We start from the raw sequence: 24484 nt of genomic DNA, 5'->3' as shown, positions 1-24484 counted from the left end.
TTTTAAAACCTTTACACACTGTTATTTAGTGAGTACCACTGAATGTTATATTCTACAAACTCAAATGGAATAAATTTGAACACAAAGCAATTGCTACTTTTTAATCATATTTACTTACATGATTAAAAAATACTTTCAAAATGTTAATAAAAAGATCTACCGTAAAGGTATTAGGATTTTTTGTTTGTTCTTTGTTTTTACCTTGGGGTAAAACTTCGAGGTAATTTCTTCTGACATTCAGTTCTTTTAAAGATTTCAGCTGGCCTATCTGCTGTGGCAAAGCTGTGATTTCATTACAGCTGACATCCTACAGCAAAATAGTAATAATAGACATAATGAACTTTTGGCTCCTAAGTGTTAAATAACACAGATGTGAAATTGTAGCTAATTTGCTATAACCATTGTAACATTTTATTAACCTGAAAACGTGCAACCAGCTGTGTCCTTTCTTCACAATGCAAAAACAGATACATGAGAAAATGTTTATACATTACTTGAAACCCAGAGCAAATTCTTATTTGGAGAGTAAGTTAATTTTGAAAGTCAATTTAATTTGTATAGAAACATTCAAAACCATTTGCTTAAGATGTTCTATCTTTTTATTCTTAACTTTATTCACATGAAGAACTCAGTACCACAATTATAACCAAATATGCTTGGATAAAACGTAAAACTGCTAGTGTGTGGCTCTGACTTTTTAAAAAGGTTCTTGTTCTTCTGGAGGGAACATTTAAACAAAATCTAAAAAAAAAAAAAAAGAAAAGAAAAAAAAAGAAAAAAGAGGAAACGCCAATAGCATTCTGTAATGATGCTCAGGAAAGGCACGTATTGGATTATCACATCACATAGTAGGACATAATAAAATAAGACAGGTCTTGTTTACTTTTACACAGATATTCAATATAGTATTGTAAAAGGTACTTTTAAAGTGCCTAGACAGGTTCTAAGTAGGTCTGATTTTGATGACTAAATACAACTGGTTTAATAATCTGGATGAAACTGGAACCCATCTTCATTGCAGCATTCCTAAAGGACTAACTGCTGTAAAGTTGAGTTGAAAGTATAGGGTCTGGCTATACTGAGCATAATTTCAAGCAACATGTTCATATACAGTAGTGTTACGGTGATAAACAGTATACTTTAACACTATTGCTAATAAGAAACTGCTATGATGTGTACTAAAGATCAACTTCTTGGATTAAGTCAGTCTAAAACGCGACAGTTTTTAAGATACTAGCTATCATTTTTGCTGCTAACAGTCTACACTCGATGTGAAAGCAAAAGGACATTGAAACCTCTGCTTACATCGCAGGCAGCCTGTAAATTTGAGTAATATCCCGATTATGCTTCCATTTCTGCATTTAAAAAAGGAAACACTATTTCATAGTATGAGAGCTACGTGTGGTAATGCCAGATTTTCCTGAACCGCCAATGGAATACTTTTAGGATGCTCACTCCTATTCTCTTGATTGTTTCAAATGGATTTATACAGTATCTGGGAGGTCTTAGACTGCAAAATTTCTAGAACTCAGTCAGGTTTCCAAGTCATCTCTTTGAAGATAGTTGCTTTAATACTAGTCAAAAGCATTAACTCTCTAGCTTCAAGCCTAAAAACTAGTTAACAAAAGATGATAGTAAAAGCAAAATGTGATCTGGCAATGCTGGGCACTGTATCAGACAAGTTTCTCCTTGTAACAGAATCTCACTGCTGCCAAAGCTTCCTTCCCTTGTCAAAACACAGTCAGGAAATTATTTTAGCTTTTAGACAAGGAAATTAAAAATCCCAGTTAATGAGTGCATCTTTTGCCCAAGTTGCCACAAAGTATGGGTAATTGCACTGTTCCCAGACAATTTATTTTTAAAGCTTTACTGTCCTATTTTTAATTTACACTTTAAACAACTTCATAATTAGACAGTCAATTTTTAGAGCACAGAACTTAAAGTCACCTTGTGGCAGAGAAACTCTAGACCAAGTATGCTTAATGCACACATATCAGAACAAGTCAGGGAAAGAGACAGAGAAGGAAGGAAGTGGGGGGCAGGGGAAAAAAAAAAAAAAAAGGCAAAAAAAAAAAGCCCGGCAATGTGTAGCCTCAAAAACAAGTCCACTTACAACCTTTCAAAACATCCTTATTAAGACTGATCTGTTATGACACCATGTCAGCATTCACAAGATCTCTAGAGACAGTAGTATCCTTTATCCTACTAAACACTGCAGTCCAACTTTTTCTTTATTACTTTGCTTGAATAGCCGTGGAAAACAAAGACCTATAACATTATTTCTAGTTATACTTATGCTCTTGACTATTATTAGACTTCACGACTGTGTATGTGACAGAGACAGTGTTTCTCTTTCCCATTAGTCTGGCAGTAATGGAAGCAATACTATCAAAGTCGAATGCCTATGGTTTCCAAGCTAATATTTTTTAAAGGAACTACGCAACCAGCAGTTTGGAACTTCACTTCATGGACGTCTGCAGCCAACTGAAGTGCAAACACCTACTCAAGTTCCAAGGGGCTAGCGTTTGGTGAAGTTCAGGCTTGCATTACTTTTATTTTGTTCTCATCAGTTATGCCATGTCCTGCCATGACAACACAATTTCTCCAAATTAGAGAAATGTATTTGAAGTTAACATTAATTTCCATGGCGTGAAGCTCAATGGCGTGAAAACAAATTAAAATCATCACCATTTGCTTTATAGTAAAGTTTAAATGGTCTTAAACCAATAAAATTCAGCCTAATACAAACAGAAAAATAAATACGGTACTCTGGCTCCATATTAACATATTTATCGACAGACACACAGGAGTTTATCTAAACCACCCAAATTGAGGAAAACTTCCTCCTCACATCCATTTTAAAACTTGGGACTCCTGACTGAGCTGTTATTCCTAAAAAGCATGTGAATTCTGTCAGGGCTTGTGACATACAAGCCATACGGAATGGTAAAAAAGAAGTTACACGGTGCATGAGCACATCGATCCTTTTAGGCAGCAGAAGGCAGCAGGTCCCACTTGGTCAGGCTGCTGGCCCAGATGTGGTGAACGAGGTGAAAGACCTAAATCTCAGTCGAGAGATTTAAAGGCTTCCAGCCTGAGACAGGACTGTCCCCGAGATGGAAAGGGCTGTTACCTGAAGAAGGCAGAAGTGCAATACTGCCTGGTAGGACGGAGAACAGAATTTGACCGTACATCTGATAGTTTCGGGTATAGCTACTGAAACACCTCTGCCCAATTTTATTTGATGGAAAATACGTTTCAGATTATCTTCACACCAGTTTTGCACTCATCCTCCTGGCTGACAGTAGAGGTATGACTGAGTTACACAGCTGCAAATAAAAGTAGGTTTTGCAAATAATTCTAAGATATCCTGCAGGGACAATAAATTGTATGTTGATGCCTGTAAGATAGCTGTCAGATCTATATAACCCAGAACCCTAAAATTTAAAAGAATACCTGAAAATTTACTGCATGTAATATCTAAGTCATTCTATGCTACAAGTATGAAATTTATATAAATATATACATGTAATAGGAAAAGAACTGCCTATCCTGTTTTGGAGGAGAGGGGGGGGAAAAAGGGGAGTTAGCTGGAAAGATCTGACCTAATTTGCAGCAAACTATACTTAGATCATTCTAGAGTGACTACAGAGGTAAAATTTGTTTCAACAAGTTAGATAACAACAACAACAAAAATCCATTTGCTATGTATACACAGATTTTGCTGCACGCAGCTTGTGAAACACTTTGGGAACCTGAAGGTGCTTGGCAAAGTCCTAGTAATACAAGACCTGGATGCAGCCAGGTGGCATCCGTCACCGCGCAGGATGGATCCCCTGGGCCAGCTCAGCCCCAGCGCTGGGTCCGTACCAAACCAACCAAGCCTTGCCCCAGGGCTGGGTCACGGTGGTGCTCGGAAGCCCCACGCTATTCGGGCTGGCACTGCTCTCACGCAGCTGAATGTTTTGTGCAACAACTGCAGCATGACTTAATCTTTATTTTTTTCTTCTTACTCATTTTACAACAATGATCACCTTATTATCTAAACTGCATTGTCTTATATATGCCAATACAGATCCCGGATCTCAATCCTACCACTATTTGCTTCTCCCAATGCACACACAGTTTAGTCATTTCCAGCTAAATAATGCAACTCTTTTCACTGGAAATGTACCAAACGCTCAAGGTGGCATCGAAAAAAGTAATCAGGTCATCTGAATAGCACCATGGCCAATTTAACAAAAACTTGTTATTCGCTAACCCCCACCCCCTTCTAATTGCAAAGAACTAGCATCAGACCTTCTTCAGCTTTCATAATTCTTCTAGCCTACCAAAGTGATCTGTTGCTATTGCCTCTCATAAAATATTTTTAGAGCAGGAATTGTTGTGTTCTTCATGACACAGAGTAACACCGAAATTATACTGTAACTGGAAAGCAATATGAAAATCCAGTATTCCAGGCGTTAATTTAAACATATGATCGGTTTAAAACAACCAAACCAACCCTAACTCCTTTAAGTATAATCTACATCGATTTTCAAGCTTTTAGTTTTTTACTTTTCAAAATTCTAAAATAAGGATAAGGGCTACTATTAAGCTGTGTACAATCTCTAACTAATAAATGAAACACGTCCAGCATCAGCAATGCTAGTTCACCTTACTGGGAGGGTCCAAACTTGAAATTGGAGAGGAGATTAGATAAGAAAGCACTTCAGCAGCTCTTTACTGAAAATATTATCACAGACCTCAGTTAATACAAAGAAAACAGGTGATTTTGACCAGACAGAATAAGGCCAAGTCTTTCTATTATTTCACGAGCACCCCACCACTAAGCTGGGCCACATTTAACCTAGAAGCAATCAAGAGCTAACAGGTTCCAATCATTTTTTATGATCTCTTCAGTCATCCTATCCCCTAAATAAGGATGTGTTTAATACAGTTCAACTTTAATTATATATAAAACTGGAACCATAACCTTTTATTAATCTATTTTCAGCACAAAAGAAACAATGCTATAGGCTAACATTTTTTTTGAAGGTTAATTAAATCACAACCATTTCAGTAATCTAATTAAACCCATCACACACACACGCACACAAATTATAACATAATAAATAAGATAAATTAATAATGCTTACCAAACAAAACAAACTTGGTAGTCTTTAGCTCAGGTATAACCCAGAAAGGAAAAGGTAACTGCCCCCCCCCCCCCCCATCCTCATCAACAGCCACATCAGTTGTAATAAATAATAGAGGCCCGATATCACAGGATGCTGCACAAAAAGAATTCTAGAAGGAAAAAAGCCCCAAAGTTGCCACTTCACTCCACATATGAAGAACCAGTAGCAGGACTGGGGCCTAAAGCAAGCTCAGCTCAATTTCTGTAACACAGTTTAGTAGAGGAACTACGGTTAGAAAAATAGTAATTTGATAAGCAGGCACTTTCAGATACCAAAAAGATGTGCAAGATAAATGCTGTCAATAGAGATATCAGCAATTGGAAGAAAGTTCAAGTATCATTGTTTTACGATGAATAAATTAGCAGCGTCAAAATGTAGTTTATTTGTCAATTTGTATCTTAAGAGGTCAAGGTGAACAGAAATTACCAGAAGACATAATGCATATGCCATCGAGAATTCAGAGCCTCAGCCTACAGTATACAAAAGAGGAAGAGAAAGGGAGAGGAAGGGAAGCATTCTCTTATATACATTTTCCACACACGAAGTTTAAATAAAACATGTCCAATTAAATTAATTTTAAGTTAAGGTACCAAATAATTTTTGCCTTTTCAGATTCTCATTTACTAGACAATACGTTATAGATGATCTACTGCTTGCAGAAACAGTACTTGTGTGGACAGCTTTGAAAACAAAAGGAGTATAATCATTTTGTAAATCTGTTTAGATGGGTGTTCCAGGAAAGGAAGGTCTTATGGCAAAAATAGTGAAATAAAATGAAAATAGAATGGTAAGTCTCCCTAGTGGAATGCCGTGTGGCAAGCAGATAGTAACAACAGAGAGAAAGGAAGCAGAAGGGGAGGATGCTCCAGAGGGAATACAGCTTGCAGAGCCTGATGCCATAACTAGGAACGTGGTACAGCAAAACAGGGAGCCAGTGCAGGCGGTGACTAAAACTGGTAAAGACGATGAACTTAGAAGCTGAGTTTTGAACGAACCAAGGGCAGTGATGTTGTTTAGAAGGGTCCTGAAGAACATAAAAGAACCTATTACTGTATTACTACTCAACACACTTGAGAAGTTCAAAAGTTAATTTTTTAACCTGTATTATCGTATTATGCATTTGTTCAAATGTATTTGCAAAGTGAATTTTTCTGTTTCCAGTTCAATACAAATGAAGTCAAAATAAAAAATAAAAAAAAGTTCATTAACATACCAGTTCCATTAACTGTTTTAGTTGACCTATTTCTTCTGGAAGGGAACCTAGCTTATTGTTACTTGCAATTAAGACTTTTAGAGGAAGACCACACAGGCAAGCTGGCAAAGAAGAAAGCTGATTTCGACTGCAACAAAACAAAAAACAACAACCATTAAAACCACCAGTGATGTTCTACTGTATACTCACATCAAGTCTGAGTGTTGTAAAATTCCTTCATTTTCATGGGTCAGATTTTATGCAGATAAAAATCTAAATTTTTGAATGGCAATCATGAAGAAAACACTTGCACATCAAAAATATCTGCATTACTGACTAAATACTGTGGAATGTTTAGTACTGTGGAATTTACCGCTCCAGAAAAAAATGCATTATATCGGTTTAATAATATTGTAACAAGACTAGTTGTCACCTAGAACAGCTGTTTCCCTTTCTAATGAATATAGGAAAGCCAACCAAGACAGTATTTTGCAAGTATTTAAGCATTCCTATGGTTTCATGTGGCAGTATAGTGAATGTCTTTGGTTCCAACTGAAAGACAAAGAAGTAAATTACAGATAAAATGGTTATTTTTTCAATTCCTTTAAAGCATGTTTATAGTTGAAGATTACTTCATACTTGTTGTTCTATGATTCTATGATATTAACCCAGGTAAATACAGCGAAAGATTCTGGGACCTTCAATGGTTCGTTTCTTTCCAAGACTCATATTAAGCCATTTTATCTCTCTCTCACTTTTTCCAAAATTGGTAAAACAACTTTAAGTGATTGACATGTGCCATTTTATTCTTCATACCACATTTTGGGGTGGGGGGGGAGCAGCAGGGAAGAGAGAGAGATTTTCATTTACGGGAGTTGCAAGGAAAGGCAAAATTTGGTAGAAAACTTTCAAGAGATTTAGGTTCTCATTCTAGTAACAATTATTCAAGAAGCTAGAACTTAAAGATGACAAATGCCACGACCCTTTGTGATCTCCAGATGATTAAAAGCATTAATTTCTTGTGATTTGTGGATCAATTCCCAGAAGAAACTTTAAGATCGACAGAATAACATGTTAACTACTGTCTTTCCTAGAATACTTGAAGGTTTTCTTAAAATATAACTTTTTCTTTTTTACGGGTATTAACCTGTAGGAAAACAATGAACAGTAACTTAAAGTGGCATCCCAGTAAGAACCATTTAGTTAGCTTCTGCATAACTGTTAAGGCTCTGGAGAACAAACATGCATGACTGAACTCTGAAAACGGATGGCAAAAATTGTCCTGCCTGATTTCAGTAAGAGTTGCAACACTGAATTGAAACAAAAGGAAACAAACAAAAAATATCAAAATTCCACAAGTCTCAAAATATTTCTTCTTCAACTGCCAATCCCATGGTCTGCTACAAAGCTGCACATAAAGACGTATATTCATGCTCAACACAACAGTCTCAAAACATTTTACAAAGCAAACCATCATCATATCTCTGTTAAACAGGCCAGGAGACAGACAGGTATTAAATAACAAACCCAAGGATATTAAAAATGAGAAATCCAAGTGCTAACGAGCAGTAGTTGGAAAAAAAAAGAATCAATGCTTATTATGGAGTCAGGATTCTCAATTCTAGTGTCTTTACAGAAGACCAAGACACAACTTATTCTAAAAGATAAGTTGAAATAATTTTTTAAGTTCTAAAGAACTCAAATTGAGGAAGCCTGGAATCTAAACAAGTTACACTATGCAGCAGATCAGACACCAACAAAAAAATTTAAATAAAAATAATTTAACTTCTACAGATCTCAGAAGCAACCCACTAAGAGATACGGAACAACACATAACCAGGGTAAGTAAGTAATAAATCATCATTAGTTTAAAAGTAATTTCTTTAAATGAAACATGAACAGTATCTACCAAGGCCCAAAGACTATGTATATCTCTTGGCAGCACTTTTTAATTCTATTTACCATATGGGCTTTGCTGGTAACGGGCAGAAAAATATGAATTTTAAATCTATAGTATTTTTCTTGCCAAAAAGCAACACTGTGAGAAAGTCAAGGATGTATTTCCTCTGTCTACAGACCGCTTGCTCTGTTCAACTAACATGGGGGAAAGGCACACCCAAGTGAAGAGGAGATTTTAAACTGAGGGAAGTGACCCTACTTAGCAAAACCTGAAAAATTTCCTTTTATTTTGTCTAATTTACTGTGATACGTGATATTAACTCTGTAACTATTCTGGTTTTATGGTGATTCACACAAATTCCATCACTACATTAAGTTCTAATTGAGTTCATTCTAATTCCTAAATTTACCAAGACGTTTTATGTAAACTTAATAATTTAATCCAGTCTTAATTTCTTTATATATATCTAACAAACACTATTTCAAAATTTCAGATCCTATTCCTTACACTTGTGCAGATACTCAGGACACACTATTCTGTTTCGATTTTTAGAGCCAAAATTAGTGTTTCACGGTGGCCAAAACCGCAGTACGATAACAATACAGGCAGGCTTGACAAACATCTTCAGTGTTTACAAAACTGATAACAAGCCTCCATATCTTGAATTTAAAAGCCCAAGAGCCACTTCACCCCCTGCTGAAACCTCATTCTCGCAAAGGCCAGATTATTATATCTTCACTGTTACAGTTTTTACATACTTAACTGCAAAGAAACCTCCACACCTTGTCCCAACTGAGAAAGTGCTGACATGCCCTCTCTCAAAGGCAAATATGCATTCACCTGCACTTTAACCAGTAGAATTCCCTACACTGATTAGTATTCACACGTACTTTTCATTGAAAAGAGACAAAGGTGCCTAATTCTTTGCCCTTTCCTCCTAAAAAAAGGCAGTAACTATACTCCTTGCACAACCAGAGGATACTAGTGATAAAGTATCACGCTTTTCCTCTCCATTCCCCACAAAAAACCCAATATTAATCCTCTGTCTCTGTCCCTCCATCTTTTTAACTACAAAAAGTATGTCAAGTTTCACAAAATCTATCATCAGAAGGGAATTACAAGAATCCGACTGTGCCGAGGTGGTTAGCATACTGAATTTGCTAGAAGAATAAGGGAAAGAAAGGGATTAATATTACTTGGTCTTTTTTTAAATAATTAGTTTTACATTTTGGCCTTTACAGTGCCTTCATACAGAGCTGTATCTATAGCCAATACGTTTTTGCATTACTGCTTCCAATAAAATGAAAAATGTAGTCAGTTGTTCCAGAAACACATAAAGTACAGACAAAAAAAGCTTTACACATTTGCAAATAAACAAAAAACGTGGCAAAGTTAAACTTACCTCAAATTTAAGTAAGTTAGCATTTGCAAGTTTACTATGGCATCTGGTATAATTTTAATACAATTGTGGTATAGATTTAGTGTTTCCAGTGACACAAAATGGCACAACTCCGTAGGAACCTCAGTTAATCTATTCTTGGATAAATCTGAGAAGAGAAAAAAAGAAAGTACATTTTTTGAACCATCAGAAAGACAGACTTTGAAAAGCTACGCTTCTTTATTAAAATGAATGAATAAATGTAATCCTCCTGTGAGACAGCAAATTAAGCCAATGTTTTTATTATGCAAAATAAAACTAGTGCTAACCTTTACAATCTTGAAATGGAACAGACTGCGTATAAGAGAGCAAACATTCAATTAAAATTTATTTGGTCTAATAAAAAGTAATTATTTGCAGGACTCAATATGATGAGGAAATACTTGCAAAAAGAACCAAGTACAGATTCCAAAGCTCATATAATATGCCCAAAGATCTAGCTGATACACAGCTAGACATCTGCAAATAATGATAGTGTTTAGAGAAAACAAACAAGGATTATACCTTTAATTTCTTCAAGTATAAAATAAAAGTCCTTTGGGTAACTTTTCAGACTGATCTGTATTTCCTAGATCTCAATCAATTATGAAAGAATGTTACCTATAACAATGGTGAAGACCTTCAGGAACGGATTTGATATAAGTACATACAAGAAAACAATGATGAATTCCAATCCCCCAAGCGAGCGCTTGTAACCACAGAACATGATTTTTGACCAGTTATTCATTCTTTAATTCTAATTTTACGCACACAGACACAAAGGAAAATCAGTAGGAAGAAATGTTACTGAGCTTTGTTTCTTAACTACCAGAGTATGAAAAATGAGGTATCATAATACTGATGTGAGCTTGAGTCATAAAATGATAATGCATGCCAGCGTTCAACTGAATTAACTGGGTTTAAAGAAATGTTTAAACAGCGTTGCAGAACAAACATCTCTTATCACCAGAAACCGCACAAATGCCGCCTACCCATACCATCAGATGGATGACCTGACTTGAAGAACGGTGACCCGTTTTAAGTTGAAGGAACAGGAGTGTACCTAGGCAAAAAGTGATATATCTGACGGGAAGGTTACAAGGGAAAAACACAACTTAATGATCTCCTCACTTCTTCACTGCCGCTATTTTAAGGCTTCTCCCTGATCCTTCAAAGCTTATTTTGAAGCTTACTTTCTGCATAAAGGGAAAAACAGCCAAAGTATAGCAGATACATTTCCAGAGCACTGATGATCCGACTCCTCTTTAGGGTCATAAAGCAATATTTTTGCTTTTGTGAACAAACAGGCAGAAGCCCAAAGATCTTTTTAACTTCCTTTGCAGTTCCAGACTCATCAGTTTGCCATGCAGAGGCACAGCTTGAGTTCAAAACTATCGTCAGTAGCAAGGTTTTATCACTTTTATTTTTGTTCCTGCCTCCTGCAATGCGAGCTGAAATTCAGCGCGCTCTATTCCCCTTATCTGCTTCCACTTTGCTTCACCTCGTTGCTTCCAAAAAGTTAGTTTCACTATTCCATCCTCTACCAAGACAACAGCAACGGCCTATGGATGCAGTCCTGCTGACCCAAACGGCAGCACGGTTGAATTGAGCACCTCAACCAAAATTATTCACTTCTAGGTTACTACACAACAGCAACGCTTGAACTGCTCTGCCTTCTCTTACCCGGCTTTGATGGCAGTTAGATGCTGCGTTATCCCAGCTTCTCCTTCCCTTCTGCCATCAAACCAAAGCATTCCCTATTTGAATGAATGTTATTACTGTTTCAAAGGGGGAGAAAGCTCTTCAATGTTCCTCTGTTTTAGTGCTTTAATCCTCTACTGTTTTCTATTTATCACGAGAACACTTGTTTACTAACATGGCACTCCCAAAAATGACCACTGGTTCCCTCTCCTGCTGCCTTCCTAGCTATGTTTATTATCGAATATTAACAGAGGACTGCTACGCTATAACTTTGTGAATCGCGCAGGGGACCTTCATACTTTACAATTCGATTGCAAAGAAAACCTTCCCTTTTTTTAAACCATGCTTTCCTGTGGTGACATTGCCACCTACGTGCTGCTCGTTTCCTCCTTCGAAGGGGAAGGAGCAGCAAGATCCCGAAGAGCGAGCTCAACTTTAGACCAAGGTGCGTGGCACTGGTGGTACACGGAGAGTGACACCTCATCCTTCGTCTGAGCCTTCTCAACCGACACATGGATCAAAAACTGGGAACACAAAAACCTTACTTCTTCTCAAGCTACTAAAACTGCAGCCCGCCACCTTAACTCCATCTTCATGCCTGTTCTCATTTACCTTCACATCAAATAAATCGGACTGTTGACACAACATTTGACTTACCCTTGAAAAATTCTAGTACCTCAAAAAAAGAGGAACAGCAACTAGACTGATCCTGCTCCTATAACAGACGGTAAAATGTGTTTTAATTTTTGTTTATTTTGTTACTATCCTTTGCTCTCAAGGACTTTAACTCTGTTAATCTGAAGAAGGACATAACAAAAAACCCGCAGATGATAACAGATAAATTCCTTCCTGTCATCCTCAGGACCATGGGTTATAGGACACGCTACGTACACAACAAAGGAATTCAAGAATTAACTTACAGCAAAAGGAAGCCAATTATTTGTTATTGTCTAGTTATCACAGTTTAAGATCACTTCAACACTTGTATCTATTGTTGCTTCCTAAATAATAAAAAAAAGAATTCTATTCAGAGCATAAGGCAAAGGAATAAAACCTATACATTTTATTTAATACCACTGTAACATAACTTAATAGAAAAAGCAGAGGTTTGCTACTATAATTTACTGACAAGTGGTATCATTAATACCAAATCTGAATGTCTTTGAGAAACAGAGTACTAGAATGCAATCTGACATACAGAATGCTTATCATATTTTTTAAGCAGTGGCAATAATTTTTGCCAAAAACCAGACTTCCCTGATCAAATGGAAGCAAAAGAAGAAAAGAGATTGTTTTTATTTAATCCTAGAATGAATGTGAGCCTCTGAACACGATGCAGCTGTGAAGAAAGCCTAGCGGCTTTCAGCTGTCTCTGAAAATTCCATACAGACAAGCACGCCTTCAGAAATTAAAACAGCCTGCATAACAATTTTATACTGTATCTTAAAAGCATATATAAACATGTACAGAAACCTCTGAAGTTTACATAATTATTTTGATATTACTTTATATGAAGGTACTTTTGCCTCAAATTACTCCGTCTTACAATGAATCTGTATATACTTCAGGTTTACTCCGATATTCAAGTTCTAGAATAAAATACAAGGGTTAAGCCTTAACGAAACTGCAGAACCTTTTGAACCTACTGAGAAAAACAGTACACATGTATCTTGTTTCTGTCACAATTCAAATTTCCTGAAAAATATTTTGCAAAGGCTTTCTTGGGTTCATTATTTGGGGAAAAAGAATAATGAAGAAACTAAAATTTTACACAGCTTCTGAAAATATTTTTAAAATATGGAAATCATTAGTTGGCGGACCTTAACTTTCTTATTGTGATTTTTTAACTCTACACTTCCCAAATCACTAAGCTACACATCCCCCTTGCTTCATTAATTTGAAGACTAATGCTTCGGGTTAATTAATAATAATGAAGTTACTGTACAGACTAGCTTTTGCTACAGAAATGGAAATGAACAGAGGGATGGAATTTGTTGGTGCTTAAAGGAATTTTGATTACTTTGCTTATACTATCTAACACAAAGGAGATGTAACAAATTAATGAATCTACGATGGCAGAAGTCCATTTCATGGACCATTGCCAGGATGGTACAGGTAGGTTTCACCTGAGGTGACTATTTCCCGTAACTTCCAGTATGAAATAGGCGACACAAATATCAACAAATACGGGGGGGAGAGGCCATGTGCTGGAGCGAGCTTTTAGTTTAAAATGCAATACATTATTCATTCATTATTTGTGACATCCAAGACATTTTCAAACTACATCTGGCTTCACTTCAACTTTTCCTGCCAAGAACAAGTTTGCTAAAACTCCAAAATAAAGTAACTGAACACAAAAAAATAAGCAAGCCAGTTTAGAAAAATATTAGATGGAATCTAGATCTTTAACAGAGTCAGCACAATTCTGGCCCAATGACATGGCTTTTGTACGAGAAATGTTACTATGCTGGAAGCTAGGCAGGAACTACACAAAATAAGCACTTCCTTAGCTGGGAGCGAACAATAAAAAGCAAAAAGTTCAGACTGGTAAATAAGCATTTACCGGAAGACTCCAAGCCTTGTTTGGTGACTGGCACACTGCACGGTCAGGGTCCACGCTGCCGTCACGCCAGTGATAACTGACCCCATCCACTGCCACTATACGTATATACATAGGGCAAGACACTGCCACTGCAGAAACCAAAACGGCATTGTCAAAGTAACCAGAATAACACTAGAAGTCATACAGTTACGTTTGTTTCAGTAAAGTTACCCAGGTGCTCCACTTTTCCTATCTTCCAGTTATTAATACATTATTAAATAGTGGTTATTAATACATTATTAAATAAAAATCGCAGACTATTCACAGGAGAGCTAAACAATTTAAGTCTTTTAGTCAGAACAGTAGTTCTTTAAATAAATATGCATATGCACTACCACATCACAAATCTTACCCAAGAATTTTAATGAAAGCAGTTTAATAAAAAGCAGTGATTTACAATTTTCAGATTATAGAAAAATTCACTATAAATTGATATTTCTAACATACAAACTTACAACAGATGAAAGTTGGAATTATGCAAGTAAGCATCTATCCACCGTTGAGAAGGAAATTTTATGTGTGTGTATATATATAGATATAAAAAAATGAATATCTATATTCAATATGGAGTTCTGAAATCAAGAAATTGCAAGGTAAAAAAGCCACCCAAATGACCTTAACTCCAGCCGCCAAGTTCCTATTTTTGTACTCTTCAGCACATACTGAATAAAAGACAGGAATTATTTTGAATAAGCTATTTGCATTTGTACTAAGAAACCATTCAAGGTATTCAAATGAGATGTCTGAATTGGATTTGACAAAGAATTCAAGCAATTCACTGTAGGAGCCTAAAAAAATAGTAAATTCAATCCTAATTTCACAGGAGAATTATGCAAATAAGAATGCTAGGAAATACATAAAGAAGGCTATATAGGACATGACACAACTGTATGGAGCTTTACCTTTTACACTATAAATTACCCATATTTTTGTTAGGCTTTTAGGAAGCCTGTATTTCCACATTAGCTAGGTATATCTTCACTGATAACTGAAGCCACAAACTGATGGCACTGTATCTCAGACAACTTTTGAAATATCTACTTAAGTGCACTTCAGACCTTTGCCAACACTGTATCCCACCCACGCTTGCCTTGGCAAAGGCGGCAAGTGATGTATTATCAATGTAATTGTGCCTATCAGAATCAAACAGTCAATGCTCTCTAATGAATCAATTACTTCATTCTAGCCTTTACCCAATTTTTCCCCCTAAATGGTAGGAAAATGCATCATTCTACAGACAAATGCTACATATTAGTCATGAAAACAGTCATATAGTCATGCAACTATAAAGCGGTATATACTTTTACGATATGCCCTACAACTTGTCATTATCTCGCATAGCAGCATACCTTGTCTCGACTACTTGCCCTCTCTATCTGCCAGTATCAATGAATAACGTCCTGGATGTACATCAAGCTTTTCCTGCAGTCAGCAACTTCTACCGACAGTGACGCTACACGAACAAAAAAGAGGCAGCAAGGACCTCCACTGACTCTGGCATCAAATGCATCCCGGTTTGTACATGACAATTATGCCACAAAGAACGCGTGGCATTTCTTCACTAAGAGACATTTCTATTTATTTAGCAGACAGAAGGACAAGTAACAGAAGACAAAGAATGCCTAATAAAGTAAAACCAATTCTGCTTCTGTATAAGAAAAAAAATGTAACGTAATAGTGCACGGACTCAAGGTTTTTCATTCTGAAACTACAGCTTGTACCAGATTGAGAAAAAAGTAGCGCCAATGCTGATTCCCAAGAAATTCATCCTTACTGATGCAACAACATATAACAATAACATTTAGACACTGATCAACACTACGGAGTCTAGATGTACAACTTCTGACTCAAAACATATAGAAAGTGCATCTGTCCCAGGCAGCTGGCCATAAAAATGTACAGATGTTGCAAGAAAAATATTTTAAATAGGTTATGAAGTGACTCTGCTGTTTCACATGCTTGCTAAGCAGTACTTTTCAGAGCACTGTCAGCATGTTTTCCTTTTCCATCTGTCTCCCTTTGTTAATTTAAGAATTAACATTAAAAATCTCCACCTCAAAGCCACAGACAAATTAAGATTGCACTACAGGTGTAGCAAAATTCAAAGTGATCATACATGTACTTTTGTATCCACTTTTCTTACCATTACTGTGATTTAACACATTAAAAGTTTCTCCTCCTCCACCGTGTACGTGAGTTCTCCGATTCTTCCCTATTCCATGTCTTGACACAGCATTATAATACAGGGGCAAGTTAAAGAGCTGACACTGTAGTGATCCACAGCACAACGCTGTCTTCTCGTGGCACTGATGGCCAGAATGAACCTAATTTATTATTTGTCATAGTAACAACTGTACTAGTGATCATACATATTGACCACAGTTACCAGAGGGGACCTAAATGTGAGGTTTAGGGGGAGTAAAAAAAAACCAAAACCAAACCAAACCCCCAAGGGTTGAAGCAGAGGAACCTCGCAGAGGCATCACCACTAGAGGGGGACCTCATCCCACCGACTTGGCCAACACCCTGCCACCGTGGTCTTCTTCTGGAGACCATCTGCAGCGTACAAAAAGGACAGAAATAGGCAGGTACACTTTACAAACCCCCCCCAGCACTCCTGTGAACCTATTGCCCACCACAATTTTCAAAATATGACAAATGAGGCTACTCACTTGCAACCATTCCTGCAGGAAGCAAATGTATACCCTGATTTCTAACAGGGTCAAGCCCTTACCAAAAAAAAAAAAAAAAAAGTCTGTTCTGATATAGTCACATTGAAGGATTTTTCCCCAACCTTCCCTCGGATGATGCAAGAATCTGAGGTATCCTTGAGCTCTCTGTAGTACAGTAATAGCAACATTTGGCCTATTTCAGACAAAAGTGGAATTAAAAGTTAGATGATACAAAGACCCTGCTCGCAAACTCATTCCACCCCAACAACCCTCATCTACTCTATTTCACCCCTCACTCCGTTACGGAACACATCGCTTACTTTGCCACAGTGCCCTGTAACCTCCCGATAAAGCACAGCCAAATGTAAGAAACATGCATCCTACATTTTGTCTCCGGTAGTGCACTGGCTAGCCTGAAGCAATCCAACAGCATAAGCTAGTTCTCCCAGACACCAACACTTTGAGCAAACATCACTCCAGGGTCTTTTATTTCCTCTGTGTGAAATAAGGGTGGGGGAAGAAAGGAGCAAAACGGTAGCATATTCTCATGATTAGTTCTGGGGCACACTAATTCCAAGGAGACAAAGGAAATTTCTCTGCAAGAAACGTGCACAGAACAGTATCATAAGCCTGGAAGAAGAGAAGGTTAATACAGCAGTCTGCCTCGTTATTGCACCTGCCCTTAGGTGGCAACATAAACCATCCAAATTTCTCCTTTAGCTTCTATTTCTTCCTCTTTAGGACAACAACAGTTCGGGGTTAAGATAGACAGAAAAAGTGGTTCCGGAGGAGGCTCTGTTTACATTCTGAAGATGAACCTGGTGTGGAAGTGCATGAGGCTCCCCGAAAACGTACTGTAAAACAACCGGATTCTTCCCGCAGATTTCCATGTAGGTACGAACAGGTCTGGACTGTGGTGGGTCGATCTTGGCTGGCCACCAGGTGCCCACCCAGCTGCTCTGTCACTCCCCTTCCTCAGCAGGACACAGGGGAGAAAACACAGTGAAAAAGCTCATGGGTGGAGGTAAGGACAGGGAGAGATCACTCACCACTTACCACCACAGGCAACACAGACTCAACTTGGGGAAATTAATGTATTGCCGATTAATAACAGAGTAGAAGAGCGAGAAATAATAATAAAACTAAAACCGCCTTCCCCCCACAGCTGCTGTGTGAGAAAGCATTTTTTACCTTTTCTTAACTACGTTATCACAGAGGAACTACCACCGTCACCGATGGGCTCAGCTTTGGCCAGCGGCGGGTCCGTCTCGGAGCCAGCTGGAACTGGTTCTGTCGGACACGGGGCAACTTCTGGTGTCTTCTCACAGAAGCCACCCCTGCAGCCCCCTTGTTCCCAAAATCTTGCCACATAAACCCAAACACTTGTATCATGAGATTGGGGGGGGGGGGGGGGGGGGCAATAAAAAAAATCAGACAGCAAACACCTTCCATCAACAGAATGGCCTTTAATAACATGTGGTATGAACCCAGTTCATGGGCCATGAAGCATTCCTCCTTCTCCCACGCCTTCCGCACAAGAGGGAGGATACAAGTCATTAATTTTGACTCCGTAATAAACAACCAACCCTAAGAATGATCAATGGATTGTACCATTCCAATTTTGTACTAGTTGGCCTCAGCAGGACTTAAATATTTCAGGTGTTTTCTCACAGTAGCAGTAAGAAGAAATGTTCGCCCAACTCTAAGAACTTGAATAAGAACAGTTCACCGTTTTCAGCCTTTATATTAGGTTGATGGAGAGCACTGGAGGAATAAAACCTGAAGTGTTCACATCATACACTATCCAGCTGAACATCTTTACTGTATCAAACTATATTTCAGTCATCTGCCTGAAATGTTCATGCTGGCACATGAAAGGAAATTTGATAGGGAACACCCACCCACCATATGAAAGCAGAACCTTCGCTGGGTCCTCTGTGGAAACAAAAACTAAAAGTATACCTTGATACTGAAAAGTCCTCAAGGTTAGCTTCAGCTATCACAGATACAGTTTAATTATTAGCATGGAATGCTGCGAGATAAGATAAACCGTGGACTGTAAGGGGACTTCCAGGTATATTAGAGACTTCTCACAGGACTTGGACTTGGATTATGAAATTCTTTTCTGAAAGAAGAATAGTGACCACAGCTTCCACCAAATTCGAAACGAATGTTCAAAAAGATGTAAACTGCGTACGTGTGTATATAAACACACAAGCACACAACTTTATTTCAGTCAAGCAACTTACTTCCACCTATTGGAGAACAGGGAAAGATGTCAAACAAAAATGTGAATTACATTCTATCCCAAAGATGGTGCTGGATCCCTGCAAGGACGTACTCTATTGTCTTCTATTATGAATCTCTTGTTTCAGCCACAGAGATCTCCTTTCTTAAAGCTGTCTGTTTTGGAAAACAACACCTTCTACTTCCAGGGGGGAATTCCACATGACGCACTCAAAACCAGCAGGATGGAATCTAGTGGTCTACAACCTTTCCCAGCCCACAGACAACACTACTAGAAGGAACAAGCTGAATGCAATGTCAAGGTTTGTTTTTCACTTCATTCTCTACTTTAATGGCTATTATTATTATTATTTTTCCTCAGGCTGTGAAGAGAGGACACTATTTATGCTATGCATTATCTCCCTTGGTGACCTGCTCAAAGAGGAGTTACCTCACATTTACCATCTGGTAGAAGTAGCACATAAACCAGTTTCCATGAAGTAGCTCACTTGCCTGCACTCTGAAAATGATTATTTTTCACGCCTGACAGACTAAAATACTAGATTTGTTTATTTTTTAATTCTTTTTTATACAGGAACTGTCTCACGTTCTGTAAGAAAATTTGCTATGAACAGGGAAGCGAACAAAGGTTATTTGACCCTTGGGTATACCAAAGGCATGTGGGCAAAGACATGAAAAAGCTACCTGATGTTAATTTACAGGGACATGGAAAGCAGAGTATTACTCACCTAATCACTTCCCTTTTTGTCAGCCTATCTTTCACAGGTGCCAGGATTAATCTACCTTATCAACATTATTCATGTACTTCTCCCGCAATGGTTCTTGAAGTCAGCACAACATAATTGTAACAGTTTATCAACACAAATCTGACTTGTACCATAAAAGCTGAGTTACACTATTGAGTACATCCCTAAAGAACGAACTAATTATATGGCCATTATGCAGGACGTACAACATTTGAAAGAAATGGCTAAGAAATACTTCAGACTTCTAAAAAAATAGGAATCTGAAAACATTACCAGAGACTGAGATACCAAGAAAGAAAATCCTGGAATAAACAAATTAAATTGTAATCAATAACCAAAAAATCAAATGGCTATTCCTAGATTAAAAAAAAAGAAATAATAGAAAGATTTCCTTGAACTGAAAGCAAAATAAGCACAGTACATACTTGTCGCTACACTTAAAAAACCCCAACAAACTAAAAACCACCTAGCTGGAACCACTAGAACTATAGACCTGTAAATTTTGTACCAAGATCTCCAGCTTATGTAACTGTTCCCATGGCTCTTTCTTAAGACAACGTTTCTCATCCTTCTCATTTTTCCTTCCTTCAGAATCAAAGAACCTTGCCTTCTTTGGGGAAAACAAAACCAAAACAGTATCTCATCCAACATGCTGCTTGTCGGTCAGGGGAGGGGCTGGGTTTGATGGGTAACACATGCAACTTTTTTTTTTTTTTTTACTTGTTTTAACAAGTCATAGTTTACATCAAGATTTTAATCTAACATGTTTATAAGATGAGTGACATCAGATACATTAGACTGTTAAAAGACTGTGGAGGGGAAGTAAAACACACACACCCCCTCTACTTATAAACAACCCAGTGCCTGTGACTGGGCAGGCAAAAACCACCTTACGCTTGCCATTAACGCTTACTGGGGACACAGGTGGGAATAAGGCATCAGGCATCGATGGCACTTGTGGGTCAGCCTCCAACCACAGGTAAACATCAGCGCTGTTGGCATGTAACAACTCCATGGCAATGTGCAACTCCATGGCAATGTGCATTTCAAAGGGACAAAAGCATGTTTCCTTCTGGTCTCATTTCCTTCATTTTATTTTTTTTTGGGGGGGGGGGGGGGGGGGGGGGGGATGGACACACTTCACAGACAGTCTTCTGAAATGCACAAAATGACTAATGCTCATCTACAAAGCTTCCTGACCCTGGCCTACAATTTCTGCTTCTGGTGCAGATTCATTTCTACTTTCTTACTCATTTTCTTTTCAAACTACCTTCCAGGAGGCCTAATTTCCATCTTACATGCTAAGTATTACAGTGCTATTTTTCCATAAGAATCATTTTGGACTGAGCTCTCTTTCTGAAGGAATTCTGTTCTGCTTTTTTGTGTATCTTACCTTGCAGCTTCCTCTTTGTTTGATGGCTCATGTGTTCTTACTGTGGTAGCAATGGGTTAGCACAGACACAGAACAGGTTGCATATAAAGCAGGAAAGGGACAGGAAAGTGTTAATTTGCTATGCCCTCCCCATCAAGAATTAAAACAAAATGTAAAGAACTCCCTACGCTGCGGTTTAATCCTGAAGAGGCTACAAGGGCTAGTTTATTCAGGCCCAAATGAGACCCCTACAGGTAGATAATGAGGAGTCCTGTGAAGAGCAGATGGACAGCATTATTTCCCTTTAGTTCTTGTAGCCTGATGGGCAGGAGAGTCTAAGCCAGATCTATTAGATCTTAGATTTAAGTAGTCCAGCAACTGCAGTGCACACTATTATTAAAAAAATAATAATTTACTCAGTCTGTTTTCTTCCAGCTGATAAAATTCAATAATGCTTTAATGAAGCAGTTGGGGTTAAATTACCATTGTCAGAAGAAAAAAAGTCTTTGCTGTACAACCTGTGAACCTGCTCAAATCAGTGACAAAAAGCAGTTTGATACACATACTGCTGCAATCCAGTCAGATTTTGTGAAAAGAGGAATCCAGCTAAAAACTTCAGGACTAGAATTTGAGAGATCCTGGGAGTACACCTTCAACTGTGGCAGTAGAAAGCGTAAAAGATTTTAAAAAGTACTTAACTTCTTGGCTTGTTTTGATTATCCAGCATATACACTTTAAGATCTTTACTATGGGATGAATTGTTCATTTTCAATAGTTTTCCACTAGTGGGGGTGCTGAGCATGGTTGTTCAGGATGCTGAACCTGCTAACCTTACCCTACTGCTGTATTACTCCGTGGCTGAACTTCCTCTGATATCGCGAACTCCAAGGCAGCAATTTCGAGTTAATTCAGTTTTGAAGTTATTAATGCACTGCAAAACTCACCGATTCAGTAACTGGTACTTTTAACTGTACCCCCTAAACATTCCGACTCAGTAACTGGTTTGGTTTTTTAAGTGTACCCTCCACAAGTTCATTAATATACAGTAGTTAAAGTGACCCACTGGTGATTTAGCCAGTTTTGTCACCTTTCAGACAATATTAAAACTACTCCTGTCAGGACTTTGACTTACCAAATGCACTCTCATGACTCGGTATTTGAGTGTCAAGTACTTTAGTCATGCCCAGTAAGAAGAGGCTATACCTAGAGAGAGAACTGTGGTTTTAACCAAAAAACTGCATGGCATCCTGCTCAGATTACATTTTCTTTTCTGCATAAGAAAAGCAACATTCTTATCTAACTCACTCCCAATTTAGGCTTTTTTTACTCAAAAAAAAAAAAAAAAAAAAAAAAAGCCGAAGAGTTCACAAGAACCTCTAAAATTTTCATTTGGACTTCTTCCAAAACTGGGTATTCTTTGTGCCTGATGCATACACTTCTCAGCTCTTGTCCCTTCTCTCTCTCCCCCTGCCTCTTCAAAAACTTGGATAGGAAATTCATTCTTTTGGGAAGAATTCTAAAGAGATTCACTAGCAAATATACAATTATAAATACATTTTTTCGGGGAAAAAAAAAAGGCTCTGATTATCCAGAAATTATGAATCATTTCAACCAGCAATTCGTTCTCTGAAGATACGACATTACCACATACCCCCATGTGTTTCCTATGCTCACGTAATGAAAGTCTCATGTCTGAAGTTTGTTTATTCAAGACTGCCACAGAGAGCAGAAAATCAACTCTAACACAAAAAGCCTCTAATGTGGCTCCTGCTGAGCCCTCTGCCAGCACACCTGCAGATATATATACTGTGCAAGATGCTACACAACTGTTGTGCTATAAATTACCGGTTGATCTGTTTTCTGTATACAACAGTATTGATTTCACAGAAAGCTAATTTTAACCGTTGACTGGCAACAGAAATATCTATTATATACCATGCTCTTCTAACAAATGGAAAAGGTTAAAAGGTTGGCAAAACTTTCTTAAAAGGTTAGTTTATGCTTTTAAATCAAGCATCTCAAGATTTTAAAATGCCAGAATGCCAGCAAGCTTAAGATATATTCTGTCAAGGTCTGCTATATCATCTTAAGGCTTTTGCCAGAAACATTTGTAGATAACGAATTCTCTTATAGCTCTCTCCAATGCCTTACATGCAAGAGGTTTTTTTCTTACTCTGCAGCCCACTTCTGTATGAAAATCCACATGAATATGTAAGGCTCAGGATGAAGACTGCCCTTTTAATAGTTCATCCCCCCAGCATTTTTCCTGTGATATATTCGTGAGAACAATATCCTCCCCCAGTCGCTCTTCTGCAAGACTAATAAACAAGCTAGATTCTTCTAGTTCCCTCTTATTACAGTTTTCCTGACCATCCAAGCAGACCTTTTCTGCACCTGTTTCAGCCTCAAGTCATCTTCCTTGAACACAAACGGGACATAACCCTCTACAGGAGGATTACGTTACACCACTGCCATGCATAACAGCATGAAGAATTTCTAGTCCCTATTGAAATACATCTTCTGATACAGCCTCAGGACAAAATCTGATATTTGTCACACTGGCAGCTTGTGACCATCTTTACAAGCATCATATCCAGGTTTTCTTCCTTTACTAATTACAAGTGGTGAACTCACAACTTAGAGCAGACACTTTGCTTACTGACTCTTTAAATTTTCAGCTGCCTTTCTTCTGGACCATTCTTCATAGAGCAATGAATGTTTCCAACACTAAATATACTCTGACTGTTGTTATAAGTCTGTGTTCTCACCACAAAAAAAATAAGATTGCTTAAGAAACACAACATTGGGTGAAAGAAAATTGGCACTAGAAAATAGTTTGTTTCTATAACAAAGTTTCCTGTCTCAGAAATAAGTTAACTACTTCAGGTGATATTGAAGAAGAAATTAGAGAAACACCCAAAAAAACCCAACCAAACAAACAAAAAAAACCACCCAAAAACAAACCAAACAAACCAAGTTTTTGCTCACAAGAAAACTGTAAGCAACAGCAGTTTCTATGACAGGTTCATAACAGTGAAGCGTTACGCAAGCTTAAGCGTATCTGGCATTACAATGCTCAATTGTAATTCCAAAGATAAAAGCTATGATGCTTTAGTAAATTAAGCCAATAACCAGACCACCTTTACCAATTGATTATTTGAAAGCATATGCTTATTGCCATTTGTTACCAAGTTCTCCTAGGTCTGCTTTTGTCAAGCATGTGAAATCCTTCCATTTCAGTAGGTTTTTTAAGACTTTATTCTCCTATATTATTTTGTGCTACTGATAGCAGAGGGAAAAAACACAAAGTCACCACCATCCATTTTCCAGGTTTTGAATGCTGGAAGGCAATGTCTTAAAATTGTCTTAAAATCGAAAGTAGTATTTACTTCTAATGGATTAGTAATATGGTGGCCTAGGATCACAGTGTAAACTGCGCCTGCTTTAGGGGAAAC

General features: G+C 37.7%; 1 protein-coding gene across 10 annotated transcripts in view; it reads right to left on the bottom strand.

Moving 5' to 3' along the window:
• Window positions 1–24484, bottom strand: part of LRCH1 (leucine rich repeats and calponin homology domain containing 1) — a 124618-nt gene that overhangs the window by 57285 nt on the left and 42849 nt on the right. For all 10 annotated transcript variants that reach the window (XR_007507912.1, XR_007507914.1, XR_007507915.1 and 7 more), the window contains exons 2-4: window positions 9675–9819; window positions 6394–6520; window positions 202–307 (exon numbers count right to left, since the gene is read on the bottom strand). Coding sequence is in view for 4 of the 10 variants with exons in the window: in XM_049815720.1 (XP_049671677.1) it covers window positions 202–307; window positions 6394–6520; window positions 9675–9819 (378 nt within the window). In the remaining 6 variants the exon portion in view is untranslated. The remainder of the gene's footprint in view (window positions 1–201; window positions 308–6393; window positions 6521–9674; window positions 9820–24484) is intronic.

The sequence above is a fragment of the Accipiter gentilis genome, chromosome 13 (genome assembly GCF_929443795.1).
Source record: "Accipiter gentilis chromosome 13, bAccGen1.1, whole genome shotgun sequence".
NCBI classification, from domain to species: Eukaryota; Metazoa; Chordata; class Aves; order Accipitriformes; family Accipitridae; genus Astur; species Astur gentilis.
This window is presented reverse-complemented; position numbering and strand designations above follow the sequence as displayed.